Source organism: Prionailurus viverrinus, chromosome B1 (assembly GCF_022837055.1).
Source record: "Prionailurus viverrinus isolate Anna chromosome B1, UM_Priviv_1.0, whole genome shotgun sequence".
NCBI classification, from domain to species: Eukaryota; Metazoa; Chordata; class Mammalia; order Carnivora; family Felidae; genus Prionailurus; species Prionailurus viverrinus.
The window spans coordinates 164,012,716-164,030,849 of NC_062564.1; the positions used below are offsets into that span (position 1 = coordinate 164,012,716).

Sequence of the window (18,134 nt, forward strand, 5' to 3'; positions counted from 1 at the left end):
ACAGCTCAGAAGTAAGGGAACTAGACTGATGGGGGGGGGGGGGGGTGGCGGGCAGAAGTCCCCTGGCTTGAAAACTTCACATCCTATAGGAGCCAGTTTCTCTGGAACAATTCCACAGGCAGCCTCCAGTGTTCCTCCAAGGGACATGCCCAGTTATACAAGAATCATCGTACTCAGACAAGCCCAAAGCTCTGGCTTTCTATCCAACATTTAGAGCTTTCTCCAGTCTAATGCAATTCACTAAGCAGGGGTCAATTTTATCATAAGCCATCTTGCCTGGCTACAGTTTGACATTCTTCTCTTATCAGGTTTCCAGGGAAACAGAGCTAGAAAGTCAACCAAAGGTCAAATTCTTATGCAGAAGAAGGGAAAAGGGTTTAATAATCCTTTGCCTATAACATGCAACTTGCCAGTTAAGGAAATAATTATATTAATGTTTCAATACAGACTTTACAGGGTGTCTGTGGCAGAGACAATGCTCTGTGTTCCCCAAACTCCATTTCCTTTTCCTCCTGGGCACAGTTAGGCCACATTTTCCAGATTCCCTTCTGGGTAAATGTAGGTTTGTGACTAATTCTGGCCAATAAACGGTGGGTAGAAGTGATACAGAACACTTTCAGCCTAGGCCCCTAAAATTTCCCCGGAGGTCCTCCACGGTCCCTCTCTCCCTTCATCTGCTGATGAGATGCATAGGCTTCCGTGTGGGATTCCAGTGCCCTAGAGAATGGTGGAGCCACTCAACAGAAGGGACCTGGCGAGTCCCTTCTGGACTATGGTTGGGGGGTGGGGCATAGACCCTCCACTACCAACACGCACCGGATGTGATACAAACAAGAAATAAATGACCCACAAGAAAAGGAAAGAACAAATTTGCCTGTGTTCTTAACTCCTCTCCTCCCTACCTGCCAAAGGTGAACTGACAGAGATTGTTTGACTGGGAAAGTTAAATTACTATGCCCTACTCTCTTAATGTGGAGGCAAGCCACACAACAGATCTCCCCTCCAGCCCTCTCTAGCATGGGAGGAAAACTTTGAGCCGAGCACTAGGGGAACACATCTGTTTCCCCTATCACCACCTTCTACGTGGTCCTTTGCTGAGAAGTGGGTGGCTTCTGGCTAAATAGAAAATTCCATGACAGTCAGAGGTTTCTCATCGTAGAAGCCATTGCTGAAGCAGTGCATTCCGATCAGATTTCAAAGACATGATTTGAGACACAAAGCAATCCAACCTAAGTGGCTGAGAGGAAGGAGCCAAAAGCTTTCATCATTAAAACCCTAATTGGAAAAACTAAGAAATGGGTTTGCTAAGAAGTCAGGAGGCCAGTACTGTGTTATGCCTGAGAAAGTCTTTCCCAAATTGTCCTCTTTAAGTGGACAAAGTTAGGGGCGCCTGAGTGGCTCAGTTGGTTGGGCATCCAACTTCGGCTCAGGTCACGATCCCATGGTTTGTGGGTTCGAGCCTCCCATCAGGCCCTGTGCTGACAGCTCAGAGCCTGGAGCCTGCTTCAGAGTCTGTGTCTCCCTCTCTCTCTGCCCCTCCCCTGCTCAATCTAGCATGTGCACGTGCATGCTATCTCTCTCAAAAATGAATACACATTTTTAAAAAATTTTTAATGGACAGTGTTATTTTGTTGTTCTGTGCTTAGTAGTTTTAGTAAAGAATTAGAGGTCTTCTTCTATATATTTAAGCGGGAAAACCTTACCAACGTCTCTTTAATAAAACATGGGTTAGTGTGCTTTTTGTTACAAGGGAAAATAGGAAATAAAAAAGCTCAAGCTGGCTTAAACGAGAAGGTAATTTATTGGATCCTGTGACTTAAAAGTCGAGAGAAGGGAGAGCATCCAGTAGTGAGGAACCATCAAGGGGGTGATGCTGGTGGGCACAGCAAATCAACGGGGAAGAGCACGCGCTTGCTCTTCCTGCCTCCAGCATCCCTCTAGTGCCCCCTGTTGGCGGAGTCCAGCAGGTCTAGATGGCAAAGCACACAGGTAGTCTATGGAGTCACAGGCCAGCGTCACAGAATTAAGTACAGAAGACAGGGTTTGGACTGGAGACACAATAGCTTAATCACTGTCACATCTCTATAGCAAGTGATTTTTCAAAATTGCTGTCCAATGAAAAGATAATCCGAGAGAATGCAGTCAAGAGATCTAAGAAATGACTATCATGGAGATACATCAAGCAATTAATTAATAAAAGCAACTATGCTATTTTGCTAGATCGTGTGCGTGTTTGCTGTTATTTTCTGTATTGAAGTTGTAATTTCTTTTCGCACTCTAAATAAATGTTACCTACGTACTTTAGGGAAAAAAAATAAAATAAAAAGGGTTTACAATCTTCCCCGCTAACATCCAATGATCACAAAATCCCAAGAATGAAACTATGAAGGGAATAGCCCTTCCAAACCTCTGCTCACCCCCAAGGGGAACCCCAGCTCAATGGGTATCTTCTCCCGGGTGCTTCATTCCCCAGAGCTTAGCTGAAAGTGGAAAAGGGGAGAAGACGAGGTCCCCGGGCCCTCCAGGCTTCCTTGTCTCTGCTGTTTGCACAGACTGCACTGGAGAGAACCATCCCATCATGCCTGGCCCACTGCTTCTTGCACAGAGGAGGTACTGAGTCAGCATTTTAGCTGGATTACAGACTTTTTCCTGTCTGAGCTCCTCCCACCATCACTGCTCTTTCCCCCTGCAGGAAGTGCATCCTTTGGAGAGCAACAACCTTTTTGTGTTTTTTTGTAGGTTGGGGGAGCATACTCTCTCCCCTCTTAATCATGACAGCCTAAATGTTATTTGTCTGGGTTTCTGTTCAAGTTCTTCTATATAACTGTATATAGGCTCATAAAATAAATAAATGTAAGCTGCTGGAGGGAAGGCATGGCCCGTTTCTTTATATTCTCTTTGCACTTCGTATCAGTTAGAATTTCAGTCCATTGCAAGGAACAGAGATCTGAAAAATCATGGCTTAAACATAGGACATTTTGCATTGTCATGTAGAGTAGGTCGATTTGGTCTGTTCGTGTTATGGCCCTGCCAGCCGTCACCAGCTAAGGTTTCTTCCAGCTCTCTGCTCCAGCATCTCGAAGGAATGGATGGCCCTGTATGCCACTGTGGCTGTCAGAGCTCCAGACATCACTTCCATGTTCCAAGCAGCAGAACAGAGGAAGGGAAAGAGCATACCCCTCCATTTTAAAAAAGGAGACTTTTGCAAGTCCGAGTACCCTTCTGCTTATATCTCGTTTTCCAGAACTTAGTTGCATGGCTGTACCCAGCTGTAAGGACGGCTAGAGAATGCAGTCTTTTAGCCAGTGGAAGATATGCCGAGCTACAAATGAGATGATATTACTAAGGAAGAAGGTGATGAATATTTGATGATATTGCTGGAAAAGGTAACAGAATATTGGTAAAGGACTTCTCCTTGGGGAGCAGTTTAAAGAGATTAAAGTTTAAATTGAAGATTAAAGTAAAATTTAAACGTCCAGAAAGGCTGAGATGACAAAAGGGCTCTCAAGACAGTTTACTCAGAGAGGAAGATTTGCAACATTCAGAGGCCGTTCCCCGCCCTTGGTTTTTTTAACATTGAAAATATCGATTGGATTATCTTATGATTCCAGAAGTCTATCTGTGAACTTTAGAAAATTTAGAAAAAGAAAAAAATAATGCCCGTTACTCCCGGGACCTAGAGACAACCCTAATTAACATTTCAGTGTGCTCTACGTGAGTCTCCTCCAGGCATAAATAACGTTAATTTTTAACAAGTAAAAGAAAAACTCACTCTTGTTATTTGTAGCGGTGGGGTTGTTTTGTTTTGTTTTGTTTTGTTTTGAGAGAGAGAGAGAGAGCATGAGTGAGCAAGGGGGCAGAGAAAAAGGGAGAGACAGAGAATCCGAGGGGCAGAGAGAGAGGGAGAGAGTGTAGAGCCCAAAGTAGGGCTCAAGCTCACCAACCTTGAGATCATGACCTGAGCCGAAGCAGGAAGCTTAACCGACTGCACCACCCAGGAGCCCCTGTCGTAGTGTTTTAACTGTGTTTTTTGAAAAAGAGATATCTTGAAGTGTTCCCCAACCCCCCACACTGCCTTCGTTCCTTGTCCTGCCCTCCACTCCATGATCACTGCTCATGGCAGTCTCAGTAAATCACATCTCAATTTATCTTTCGCGTATTTCCGCAGCTACAAGCTTCCAAATCCCCTGTGACACGTTTTATACAAATGCCGGCCCAGCACACACACTGTTCCTCACCTTGCTTTTCCCACCCACACTTTATTCTGCCCTGTGCTTTTTGCCAGATCAACACGAGAGCGTCCCTCTCTGCTTTCGTGGCATTTCTTGCAGTGGACTTACCCCATTTATTAAACAGCTCCTACCAATGGGCACGTGAGTTGTTTCCAATCTTCTCTACGACAGACAATACACAGCCCGTTATGGGTCTCATTTGCGTGTGGTAACATATTTATAGGATAAATTCCTAGAGGTGGGCTTGCCAGGTCAAACGCACTTGTCATTGTGATGGGAACTGCCAATCGCTCTCCACACTGACTGCAACAACTCGCGCTCCCACCAGCAGCACGTGAGAGGGTCTGGTTCCCCGTGGCAGCATCAAAAGTGCGTGTTTTCAAACCTTTCCCTTTTTGCCTGGGTGATAAATTTTTAAAACAGATCTTAGGGGCGCCTGGGTGGCTCAGTCGGTTAAGCGTCCGACTTCAGCCAGGTCATGATCTCGCGGTCCGCGAGTTCGAGCCCCGCGTCAGGCTCTGGGCTGATGGCTCAGAGCCTGGAACCTGCTTCTGATTCTGTGTCTCCCTCTCTGTCTGCCCCTCCCCCATTCATGCTGTGTCTCTCTCTGTCTCAAAAATAAATAAACGTAAAAAAAAAAAATTGGGGCGCCTGGGTGGCACAGTCGGTTAAGCGTCCGACTTCAGCCAGGTCACGATCTCGCGGTCTGTGAGTTCGAGGCCCGCGTCGGGCTCTGGGCTGATGGCTCGGAGCCTGGAGCCTGTTTCCGATTCTGTGTCTCCCTCTCTCTCTGCCCCTCCCCCGTTCATGCTCTGTCTCTCTCTGTCCCAAAAAAATAAATAAATGTTGAAAAAAAAAATTTTTTTTAAAAAAAATTAAAAACAGATCTTAAACAGCTTTATCACGGGGAAAGTAGACTCCTTGTTTTTGCTTTTGTGTTTTTAAATTTCTGTCTTTTAAATTCCTGCTCAGTGCTTTACCTTTCATGAACATTTACCTGTGAGATCTCTGGGTTAGATCAGTAGCCAGACGGACTAATAAATATGAAGGCTGCTCCCCTCAGCTGAGTAGCTGCTATTTCTCCCTGTGTTTTAGCCCTGATAAATGCGCCTGTTATGTCCCAGTTAAATAATTGTTTATTTTTTTACCATTTGATTTTTAAGTAATGTCTACACACAACATGGGGCTTGAACCTACAACCCGCGATCAAGAGCCACATGCTCCACTGACTGAGCCAGCCGGGCACCCCTAAATAATTGTTTATTATTTTGATGGTTTATACCCTGCTTTAGTTCAAAGCATTTTTTTAAGTTTATTTATTTGTTTTGAGAGAGAGACAGTATGAGTGGGGGAGGGGCAGAGAGAGAGAGAGAGAGAGAGAGAGAGGGCGAGAGAGAATCCCAAGTAGGCTCTGCACTGTCAGCACAGAGTCGGATGCGGGGCTCGAACTCAGGAAACCCTGAGATCATGACCCGAGCCGAAACGGAGAGGTTGGCGCTCAACCGACTGAGCCACCCAGGCACCCCTATTCCTAAAACATTTTAGGTAAGAAAATTGGAATAAAGGGAAAATAAGAGTAAAAACAACCCCCCCCCCCAAAAAAAAGAAAAAGAAAAGGCTGTAAGAAAAGCAAGATGAAGGCAGAAATGAAGTCAGTTCACCAAGTAGCCTCAACACTTGCCAGAGTCTGGTCAGGGATTCGGCCAATGCAAAGAGACAAGGAGTTCGAAACATCTAGGCAGGGCTCTGTCAGAGCCTGGCTTTTCTGAGGCTGTGGTAGTCATCAGACTGTGTGGGGAGGAGACATTCCTGCTTTCGGCTTTCACGCTCCAGACTCCGGTGCCCTGTGGGACTAGAGCAGCCGAGACGGCAGCAGGAGGGAGGAAGGTGGTCAGCCGATGGGAAGAACAGAGGCAGAGAAAGAGCACGGTAGGAAGGAGATCAAGGGAGGGGGGGAAACATGCTCAGAAAGCACAGTGGTCAGGGGCCCCTGGGTGGCTCAGTGGGTTAGGTGTCTGACTTCAGCTCAGGTCATGATCTCGCGGTCCGTGAGTTCGAGCCCTGCATAGGGCTCTGTGCTGACAGCTCAGAGCCCGGACCCTGCTTCAGATTCTGTGTCTCCCTCTGTCTCTCTTCCCCTCCCCCGCTCATGTGCTCACACACTCTCTCTCTCTCCCTCTCAAAAGTAAATAAACGTCTAAAAGAAAAAAAAAGTGCACTGGTCAGAGGCCTCCAAACATTATCTAAATGTGCACAGTCGGAGCACCATTTTATCAAACTGTAGGAGCCGTGGCAAATCAACATCAGCTTCATTCTACCAAAATTCTTATGGTGCCATGTAGCCTGCTTTGTCTAAGCCCTGACCTTGGTCAGATTCCTGTTTGGCACCTTGGCTTCATTTTCTGGCCAAGTCCTACTTGGAGATGAGCTCCACAGAGGAAGGAGGGATTGCTTGAGGCTGCGTTCATGACAAGACGTCGTGAGAAAACATTCCAGTTCCTCGCCCAGGGAGGCATAGGTCTGAGGATGTCGAGGAAAACCGGAGACCCTCGTCGTGTCTGTATCAAATGACAATACGTTGCTTTCCTGTGTTTTTCGTGCGTAACATTGTCACTTTAAACCCTGATGAAAAAACTAGTTGTACGAGGCTTACAGCTCTGGTAAGAGATACTTGCTTGTGGGAAGGGCTAAGAACAACAAAAAAAAAACAAACAAAAAAAACAGTGCCAGAGTATCAGGGTGAACGTTACCAAAAAACAAAACAAAACAAAACAAAACAGTGTTGTTCTAATTGTCTTTTCATACACACAAAATCACCGCCCTTGCCTGATGTCAAAATAAACGTGTTGTGTTTCATCTGGTGCAGATAAAGCTATCTTTGCTCCAGACAAACCAAACAAACCCTTTCACTGACAGCACAATATTTTGTCTTTCCAGGCATCCTATAAGCCATTCCTGAGGCAGGTTGTGGAGGAAATATTTAATCCTGAGAAGCCAGATCCGGTGGATATCGAACACATGTCTTCAGGCCTCACGGATCTCCTTAAAACTGGATTTAGCATGTTTATGAAGGTAAAGTAACCATGAAGAGGTAATCCTGACTGTAATGCTCTCTTTGATGGGCACGAAAATGCGGGCACCTTGCTCACCCTGGTGAGGACCGTATAAGATAACAGTGTTTTTGGCTCTTCTGAAATCAGGTACAATCTTTATTTAACTTTGGTTATAAACAGCCTGACCTGCCGGCCTCATCCAGCTTCTTTTGACCTAAGCGCTGTGGTCTTTTCCAATAAGAATACAAGCCTTCCAGGATAGCACTAATGAAAACTTTTCTCCTCCTGGCCCACAGTTTCACTTAATCCATATACTAGTCACAGGTCTTACCGATGGTCTATTGCTCTTAATTCCAGAACTTAGGTAGGATAATGAATAACTCTGCTCGGTCATATGACTAGCATCACCCCAAAATCCATTTGAAAATGACTTTTGTCTTAGCCCAGCAGACTCCCAGGTGGCAAGTGCTAGACTTTCTCTGGCTAATATCAAGGGCAGGTCAAAAATGACTGAACTGCCTTTGCCATGGGGATAAAAGGATGGAAAGTACACAAATGAGACCTATTTTTAACTTACTATAAAGTTTCTAAATTTAAAAGGATCTAAACAAGATTACAGGCTGGCCTCCCAGTCTACACCAGGATTTCAGTTGTAATAACTCTTGGAAATAACAGAATGTTTTGCCTACTTCAAAGCGTCTTTGAAATCATGAATTAATCTACATAGAAGATCTGGCCTTTTCAGAGTTCAATAAATGCATATGCCAGGAAAACTGGTCTACTCTAAAAGCCAGAGGACAGAAGCCAGACAATCAGACTCTAGACAAAGCAGTAAACAGGCTGGAGGGGCCGCCCGGGTCTCCTTCCTGCTGCCCCCAGTTATCAGCTGTGTCTGCTGCACCCATGACTGGTGGATTTTCCCTTCTTTCTTTCTTTTTTTTTTTTAAATAACATATTACAGATCAGCTTCTGGAACATGTTCGGGGGCTCCCGTGTTGAATGTAAGTCCAAGGTTGTCCAGTAACCCTTCACGATGGCAGTTTGTGGAGAAACTTCCAGGCTAGGCATGGTCTCCGAAACCTCCTCCAGTCGAGCACCCTCTTCCTTCATTCACAAGCTTGGACTTGGCCCTGAGGAGAGGCTGAAATAACACGTGTGGACTTTCAGGCCCTGGTGAGTGAGGTCTGAGGATGGCCCGACGGGCTGCAGCATTCATGTTCGTGGTTGGCCAAGGGCATAATGAAAGCTCCAACCCGTCTGCACCCTGCTCACCATACGTGTTTCCAGATTGCCCAGTGGCATGGTACAGGCCAGAGGAGGCCTTCCAACTCGCTCTTGTCCAGCGATGTTCCATAGAAACAACTGTTTCTTAGCAAAAGGACCCTGTGACCAAATGTGTTTGGGGAACACGGAGTGAGACAACAAATGAAATTGCTTCGGAAGGCACAGTGCCTTTAATATGCTAATGGATTTCGCAACTGTCAGGCCAACAGAGAGCCTCCCTTGGGAGAGACCAGCCACTTGCGTTTTCCATTACTGTTTCATAAACTGTGACACCTCACGTTTTTAAATTACCCTTTTAAACTCTGCAGAGTGGTTTTTGCAGCTCTTCCTGAAATCAGAAGCTTCACTGTCCTAAGGATTTGGCCTGGGAAGGTGTTTGGAGCCGTCCTGGGCTGCTCTGTTTCTCTCCATTCATATCCCTGGAGTTAGGGCCCGTGAAGAAATGCTCTGGCCCCTTGAGACGGATCTCAAAAGGAGGTTTCCAAGTAATGGATTTTAGAAAAAGGGGAATTCGTGTTTTCCCGGCAGCTGTCAGAATCCATTCCACACCACCAGCTGCCAGGCCTCTGCTGTCAGTTGCCAGGGGATGTCATCTGTCTGCAGGGGGCGGGAAGAGTCTCAGTGGGCTGGCCACAACGCCCTCCTCACCCTGGCACCCCAAGGGAGGGTCCTTTTGTTCTGTTTCTACACGGGCTTCAATGGCTTCCAACCACACCGTAGAACCTGAAAGGGAAAATTACCTCTGGCTCACACGTTCAGGGCTTCAATCAAGTAAGTGGAAGAAATGTAAAGAGGAACAGCCAGGTGGGCTTTGAGGAATAACTGTGATTTCCCAAGGAGCTATGTCTTTGAGATGGAGGGAAGCCATCAGAAGAGAGCGTCTTCTACTCTGCTTAAAGTCCCGTGGAGAGAAGAGGGTACAAGATGTGAGTCTAAGATTCTCTGCATCAAACCAAAACTCTGTGAGGGGGAAGTCAAGGCTGCTGGATTTTGCCCTTACTAAAGTCAAAACCTCATTTGCATCCTCCGGGGGCGCCTGGGTGGTTCAGTCGGTTGAGTCTGACTTCGGCTCAGGTCATGATCTCCCAGTTTGTAAGTTCGAGGCCCACATCGGGCTCTGTGCTGACAGCTCGGAGCCTGGAGCCTGCCTTGGATTCTGTGTCTCCCTCTCTCTCTGCCCCTCCTCCAATCACACTCTGTCGCTTTCTCTCTCAAAAATAAATAAACATTTAAAAACAAAAACAAAAAACAAAAAACCCTCATTTGCATCCTACGGCAGCTTGTTACTACGACGTTCCCACATTGCTTTAGTGTACTTCCCTGCATAAAGACTGTCCAGAGAAGTCTTCCAAGCCCACCTGCTCTGGTCGTCTCCTGCTGCGTGAGAAGCCATCCCAAAACATTGACTTAACATGCTGTTGGTCATTGACTGTGTGCATGAATCTGCACTCTGTGCACAGCTGGACAGAGAAGGAGTCACCTTTAAGATGGCCTAGTCACGTGGTCAGCAAGTTGACGCGGACCATCAGCCGGTAGCTCAGCCTGGCCGGTGAGCCGAGGCACGCAGTTCCTCTCCATGGCCCGAACTTCCTCACAGCATGGCGGCTGCATTCCAAGGGCAAGCATCCTGAAAGAGAGCCAGACAGGAGCCTCAGAAGTCGCACGACATCCCCTCCACAATGCTCTGTTTGTCGAGGCAGTCACACATACCCACCTGTGTTCAGGGAGAAGGGACTTACTCTCTTCCTCTTGAAAATATGTTGTGGCCCCTTTTGGAAAGCACAGTCTGCATTCAGCCTACATCTACACTTGGCTGTCCAGCCTGACAGGGCAGTGTTGGGCCACGTGTAACAAGTTTTTCCTCCAGTCCAGAGGACAGAAAACTCACTCATGCTCCTGACCTGGTTTCAGAAGAAGTGCTTCCAGAAAGGCTTGGATAATGGAAGACCTGCCTGTTTGCCATCATTTGTTTGAACAACAGAATCTCAAAGCCGACCAAACAAACAAAAACGAAACCAAACCTTCCTGAATGCTTAGAACGCTGCACAACTTTCCTCTCCTGCTTCCCTCTCTCTCCACTGTGTCAGGCCCTGGAAGGGAAGGCCCACAAGCTGGGGAGAAGAGGGAATATGCCCACAAGATCATTCTTCAGGCAGTCCTGAGAAAGTGTTCCAAGTCAGCCGAAGTCACTCCTCAACCGGAGGGTAGACTTGTGCTTAGCCACATAAAGCTCTGGGCTTCAAAGGGCAATGCCTGCGGGGGGAGGGGGACCCTCAAACTGGGGAGAAACGGCTTTGTCAGAACCTGGCATTCGTCAAGCAGCCAAGCATTTCTCTAAGACGCTTGTGCACGGAGCACCTTGATCTCCTTACGGGAATGCTTGATAGTGATCTAATACATAAATCGAAACATACCTTACCCCTCTCGCTTCAACGTTAATTTAATTTAAAACTAGCACGTCTAATAGGCAGCACTCTTAAAATGCATTTCTGGAATTTGCGGTCTGGAGTTCAGCCTCCTGAAAATAACATATCTTGTATCTACTCCATGTGTTTGGCCCCCAACTTGTTTTGACTAAAGGACACGATTTGTCAAGATGTTTTCTCTGTTGGGATTGGCATGAGGAGGGTGGGTTTTAACTAATGAAATTGCATGAGGCCCTTTTACCTCCTGTCATGCGTTTTTTAAGAAGGCTTTTGTTGTTGTTGTTCCATTTCCTATGTGGCCATGCTTAACTGGAAAAAAATGAGAAGATTTGTGAAAAAGACTCGAAGAAGACCCAGAGCTTGCCTCTGGGCCTTTCTCTGAATTGATATGAGAGCTCCGTTGCCTTGGGTCCACAGGAAAAGTGGCTCAACAAGCCCGGAAATGCTGGTAGTGGAAAGGGGATCAGAACTGAAACTCTTCCAGTTGAAGTGAAGATGTTTGAGGGAATCATTTACTGGGGATCATTTATTGTGAAGACCAAGGAGTGTCTCAGGGAACTCAAGGCAGCAATGTGGTGGGCCTCAGGAAGGGTTGGGACTGACATCAGGGAAGCCCCTGGAAACCAGACAGTTCTTTGAGACTCGCCCTGGCCGGCAGAAGACGCAGAAGAACAGAGGCCGGCATTCCGTAGGTGCTCGGGATTCGTCGAATGAATGGCCGGGGAGCTGTGCCACAGCTTTGGGCTCAGCTTTGACTGAGCCTCATCTACCTCGGGTCAAGTCTTGATTCCCAGGGCAGGGTCTCGAATTGGCCCAGCTTCGGTCAGCGGCCCGTTCCTGAACCAGTCTGAGGGGCAGGATCACACCCCTCAGTCACAACATGGCTGCCGGGAGCCCACCCCACAACCGTGAGGACAAAAGAGGCCATTCACGTGTGTGTTGGACGGACACCTGCGGAGGCACCCACATCAGGGGTGGAGGATGCCGTGGGGGCTGAAGAGCAAAAACGATGAGCCTCAGGTGAGACCGGATGTCAGACCCTTGGACTATAAGAGCTAGGCATGCTCTAGTGGGTCATCTAGTCCAGCTCTTCATTGTTTGCACAGGAAAATGAGACGGAGAGATGAACTGTTGGCCGAGGTCCATTCTACTTGACGGCATTTCTGACAAGAAGAAACCCTGTTGGCATCCGTTGATTAAATCAGCACACGGCCTGGAAGCTCTGTCTGCAACACCATTTATAACCATTGTTTATGTTTTCTCCTTCTTAACTATGCTTCATACTATGAAGTAAGGCTTGATTTTTTTTGGTCTAACACTAGCTAAATACGATCCGTAAGGTCTAGTGAGATGGATTCTCTCACGGTAGGAATCATTAAGCAAAAACAAAAACTTGGTTCGGGCAGTCTACGATCTTTGTCTGCCTGTGAGCGATTATCGAGGGCCTCTCTTGTGTGCTCGCCGCTGTTGTGGGCAAGGGAGTCATGGAGACAGACGAGATGCCCCGCCGGCCCTGGCAGAGCTCACCTTGTGAGGCCTGTAGTTTGTTAGGGAGATGGACAAGAAAACTGAGGAGTGCGGGGAGGAGGGAGAAGCAGTGTGCCAGATGGGATGGGAGGGCACAGAGAAGGAGGAGCCAGGCAGGGAGTCAGAGAAGGCTTCCCAGAGGAGTTGAATGCCGTCAGAGCAACAGAAGTTAGGAACAGAGCCATCAGTGCCATTGAAGGACTCGTGCATGGCTCCCAAGGGCTGGAGCTGAGGGTGGATGGGGGGAGTGGAAGACTGTGAAAAGCAGAGAGATAAGCAAAAGCCAGATCAGGAAAGACCAGAGGTCTGAAATTTGACCAAAACACTGAGGTGCCATCGAATGGTTCGCAGGAACGTATAACCAATTTGTATTTTACAAGGGTGGCCCTGGCGATGGCAAGTGAGGGGGGAAATGTGGCCAGACCTGCATCGGGCAGCAGAGGGAAGGTGAGAAGATGGGGAGATCCGGGGGGCTCAAGCCGGGCTGGGGGCCTGAGGGCAGGGACACAGTGCTGGTGGGTTCCACAGGACAGGGTGTTGCTTAGATGTGGAAGCAAATGAGAAGACACCGTCTAGGGTCGTCCACCTGGGGTGGGGAGACTGGAGGAGTGGTGTTAACGTTCCTGAGAAGCAGGAAGGGAGAGCAAGATAAGTTGCATTTGAGGGTTTAGCTTTGCAGCTCAGCAGAGCCTGGGCCGACAGTAGCAATCTGGGGTCGCTGGTGCCCGGGGCACCCAGGGGGGTGTTTGGGAGAAGAGCAGGGACCAGAGGCCCGAGCAGTCAGGGACACGATATGTAATGGAGGAGGCCAAGCAAGCAGAGCCCTCTAAGGAGAGAAACCTAGGGGGCTTAGAAACAGGACGGAGTGGGGGAAGTTTCGGGAAAGAGGAAACCACCCACCGCAGCAAATGTGACAGGGGGGTGAAGCCACACCACAGAGTGGCTCTGGGAGCGTGGAGACCTTCTGCGGTGTGATCCAACGAGTAAGTTCCACCGGGAACCTGGTCATTCATTGGCTGATGCCGCTGAAGAATGAAAAGTGTGGCCTTAAGAGATGAAAGCTAATAAAAATGCTTTCAGTCTGAAGAATCGCTTTGTAAATGGGAGTTTGTGGAGCGGTCTGCCTCTGCAGTGAGGCAGACGTGGATTTCAGCCTCAGCCCTCCAGCTTGGGACGAGTTACTCAGCCCCTTCAAGCCTCACTGTCTCTGTCTGGAAACCGGAGCCTCTATCTACTTCACAGGTTCTCGGTGTTACATCGAGTCACGCTGGCCCCGCCCCCTGCTCTATTTCCTTCCGGAGCCCTTACCACCTTCCTTCCTTGCCAGTTTCCTTACCCCCTTTGTCATTCTCCCCGGCCGAAGTATAAACTGAACACCAGCAGGGATTCTTCTCTGGTCCGTCCACTGCTGGATCCCAGAACTCCCGGAGGGCGCCAGGGACACCGGAAGCAGAGGAAACCCTGCTCGGGGAAACCAATCAGGACATCCAGGAGCTCTCTCGGGGCCCAGAGCTGCGCAGAAGGTTTTGGCAGCCTGCGCTTCGGAGGCTCCGACGGATGGACGGTGGACAGAGACTGTCTTCTCCGTCCAGAACCCATGCCGGAAAATCACAGCCAGCAAAGGCTTGGAAAGTGAAGAGAGCGGGGAGACTGACTCGCCTTACTGATCTGTACATTTGCGAGGGCAAAAATAATGCTTAGAGCTTTTAGCTTCAATGCGCCTTTCACCACGAACTCGCATGCGGGATGCAGCCGTGGAGGTTATAAGGAATGTGTTATTCTGATGGAAAAGACTTTGAGAGACCCCGCCTCCCAATAGCCTGCCCACTCGACATGTTCTAGAAGGAAAGTCTGGTATCAAAACATAAATCTAAACAGAAACCACAAGAGCAAACGGCAACGCGTATGCATCGGACCCTTTTATTTGTACCAAAACCAACATTCCCTCAACTCCTTGGCCCCAGGGTATTGTTCTTTGTTGTTACTGTTCTTTGTTTCCTTTTCATCTTTCAATATATCCTTCCAAGACTCTTGCCAGGGTACTTCAGAGTCCAGACTCTCTTATGGAAAGCATATGTTTTGGGGAACATACTGTACCACTTGAAGTTCTGGAGCCAGTTGTATTTCTGTTCCAGGATCAAGTGAGAAACCGTTATTTACAGGGCGAGAAGGAACCTCAGGTTAGCTACTCAGCCGCAAGACCCACACGTGACGCAAAGAAAGACTTTCTAAAAGATCTCTAAGAACTAAGAAGGGCATCTCCAGCGAACCCATGCGTCTCATTCATTCATCTATCCACTTATTTTATTCGTGCAACCTCTGTGGAAAGTTTACCACGAGCAAGGTCTATGCTCAAAGCCACAAATACCAAAATCCCAAGATAAATATGATCGGTCCTCCCCCTCCAGCAGCTCACTGGCCAGGAGAGGAGACAGGCAGGTATATCAAGGCAGCAGTCCAGCTGGACAAGGCCAAGGCAGAGGTGTGTGTCAGATTCGGGTCACGGGACAGGAGTCAAGAGACAATTAGAACTTTCCAGAGGAAGGGATGCTTTTCAAAGAGACTAAGAGGGAAGGAGGTAAAGAAGAGAAGGAGAGGGTACTTTACACAGAGGAAACTACATGTGCTACATAAAACATATGATGCAGTGATAGTCAAGATATTTAGTAACCGTAGTTCCATGGCTCAGAGGCCAAAACCCACTGGTATGGTCCCAACCAGTGCCTGTGGCCCACGATCTTTCCTACTAACATGGAGAATCTCCAGGGTTTGTAGGAAAAAAAAAAAAATCAAAGTACGATGTTGAGTGCTAGAAGTCAGGGTGGTAGTTACCCTTGGTGAGGCCATGACAGCTGGGGGGGCCAAAGTGGGGCTCAGGGTGCTGGCTTTCCGTTTCTTGATGGCTTTGTTTACCTTATGAAAATAACTCAGACCAAACACTGTGATAAATGCAATTTTCAGTGCCAGTGTTCCATAAAGGGACATATATTTCCCAAAATGTTCAAAAAACCCCTCAAATACCGTGCAGTCAGGCACAGCTCAAATTCTTGTGAATGACTCCCGGAAACAGTATACACCTGAAGATGGAAATAGCGATGCGAAGCAAAGCCACATTGAAAGAGCCATGTATGCTGAGCTAAGGAGTTCGAACTCCGTCCTCAGAGACTCGCGGGGAAAGGAAGCACAGGAGAGGGCTGAGGGGCGTTTTCAGAGCGTGGCCTCTGGAGCTTGGCCCCTGGTGCCACAGTTGAGCTATCGCGTGTAAACTTAAAACTCTCCACCTGCCAAATGCGGCCGTGATTGCGTTTGCCTCCGAAAGATATTTTGAGGGTTGAATAAGGTACTGCACAAAAATATTTAGTGGAGTGCTCACTATATTCCACAATAAATGTGTGCATTTTAGAAAGCTTCCTCAGGCAGGAACGAGGAGAATGAATGGGGGGGAGGGGGTGGCCACACGGACACAGGGAGATGAACCAGAAGGCTGTGGCAGTGACCTAGTAAGACGGAGTGAGGGCCCGACCACAATAGGGACAGTGGAACTCAAGGGGATCAAGGAGAGATCCACAAATTTGGAGGGGGAGAGGGGCGGGTACAAATTAACAGGCTTGATCTGGGAAATGAAAGGGAGTCAAGTCCAAGGTGACCATCAGGTGTCGGGCTGAGGGGACTGTGAAGATGGTGATACTGTTAGAAAGTCAGCATGGGCAGGGGCACCTGGGTGGTTCAGTTGGTTAAGTGCCCAACTTTGGCTCAGGTCATGATCTCACGTCCATGGCTTCAAGCCCTGCATTAGGCTCCGTGCTGACAGAGTGACAGAGAGTGTCTCCCCCACTCACACTCTGTCTCTCTCAAAAATGAATAAACGTTAAAAAAATTTTTTTGAAGAAGTCAACATGGGCAATAGACAAGGGGGAAGATCATGCATCAAATGTGAAACCTGTTGGGTTTAGGGTCCTGGGAGACACCCAGGTGGGCATGTCCACAGGAACTCAGTACAGGTGTCTGTGCTAAGGACATACATTTGGGAAGTATATAGAAGATTGTGGAAGGCAAAGAGTGGTGAGGTCCTCATCTCAGGGATGCTGCATTGGAGTGAGAAGAGCAAAGGGCCAAGATGGAACCCTGAGGAACATGGACATTGAGAGGGGCAGACCAAGAAAAGAGACTCATGAAGAAATTTGAGGAGAAAATGATCAGAAAGGTTGAAGAGCAGCCAACAGAGAGTGCTATTGGAGTAGCCAAGCAGGGTGTCATCGATTGTGCCAGATGCCACAGAAATGACCTGTTAGATGAAAACAAAGTAGTGTTCCTTGACTCCTACATGTGCTGGCCGTGATGGCCTCAGTGAGAGCAAATCCAGGAGAATAGGGTGACTAAAGCGGGATTGTCTTGGGTCTATGTTACGTGGCTTGGAAGAAAGCAGTCAACAAATGCATTCCAGGGGAAGGAGAGCTACAGGGCAAGAAGCTAGGGGGGAAATGAGGAAGCCATCTTTCTGGAGATCAGAGCTCCTAGTATTCACCACCACCCATTTAGGCAGAAAAGGTTAGATCTCTCTCTCTCTCCCCCTCCCTTTCCCTCTCCCTGTTCTTCTCCCTCTCCTTCTCTCCCTCTCTCTCCCTCCCTTCCTTCTTTCCATTCTGAGTTTCCTCTCCAGAAGCCAAAGAGTAACTTATATAACTGGAAACGCTGAATGTATTACCTTTTTAAATGTTTTTAAAATAGGATGTTGAGAAGTGGGTATATTCAGGCAAGGGAGCCAGAGGAACCCAGCCGAGAAAGGAGCTGAAGCAGGGGCAGGAGAACGGGCCTCCTCCGGGGCTGCTGGCCACCCTGCTGCTCCTGGGGACCGTCTGCACGGCCAGAAGAGGGGTTGGGAATTCGTGTGAATGAGTGTATACGCCCCCCACCTCCGTCGACCCTCCTTCGTGGAGTCAAAGCCTGTTTCTCCCGCCTCTGGCTGAGGTGGCCGTGAGGGCAGTTGGCAGCATGCTTCCTGCAGTGATGCCAGGAGCAGGCCCCCAGCCTGCTCCACCCAGCGGATGACCATTTGCCTCTAGAACCTGGGTCACACCACTTCTCCTGCCCACTCCTCCCCAGACCTGCGCTGGCTTCCAGGTAGGGCTCAAAACATAGTGTCTTCGGAAACTTCCAGGTGGGCCCTTCCATTAGTCACTAAGCCTATGTGTTGGTCATCTTGCATTTTCCGGGAGGTTCTGCAAGTCATTCTAATTTTCGTGTATAAGACTTGGCCTTATGGGTGAAATCGTAAGGCATCTGGAGAATTCTCCACGACATCTGGGGGGCCATTCCACACACCGTAGGTTCTCAGCTACGGTTGGCTTGCGGAAGTAAAGGGTGCGACGCCTGCACTGGACTATAAGCTCCCAGGCCAGGTCCTGGGCCCGTGCCTCTTTTTACCCTCTCCAGCACCAGCCCCCCGGGGCTCTGACCATCCATCCATCCCACAGGTATTTACCAAGCACCTCCCATGTGCGAGACTAGGTCAGCTGAGAATTCAGCAGTGAACCAGATCCCCAGTTCCAGAAGAGGAGACGGCCAATAGGGAAACAAACAAACCAACCAATCCGATAACCACAGGCTGTGGC

The 18,134-nt window shown here is 48.4% G+C and overlaps 1 protein-coding gene across 3 annotated transcripts in view; it reads left to right on the forward strand.

Annotated features, from left to right (window-relative positions):
* Window positions 1-18,134, forward strand: part of SCFD2 (sec1 family domain containing 2) — a 404,012-nt gene that overhangs the window by 375,522 nt on the left and 10,356 nt on the right. For all 3 annotated transcript variants that reach the window (XM_047855417.1, XM_047855418.1, XM_047855416.1), the window contains exon 7: window positions 7,170-7,304. In XM_047855417.1, the coding sequence (XP_047711373.1) occupies window positions 7,170-7,304 (135 nt within the window). The remainder of the gene's footprint in view (window positions 1-7,169; window positions 7,305-18,134) is intronic.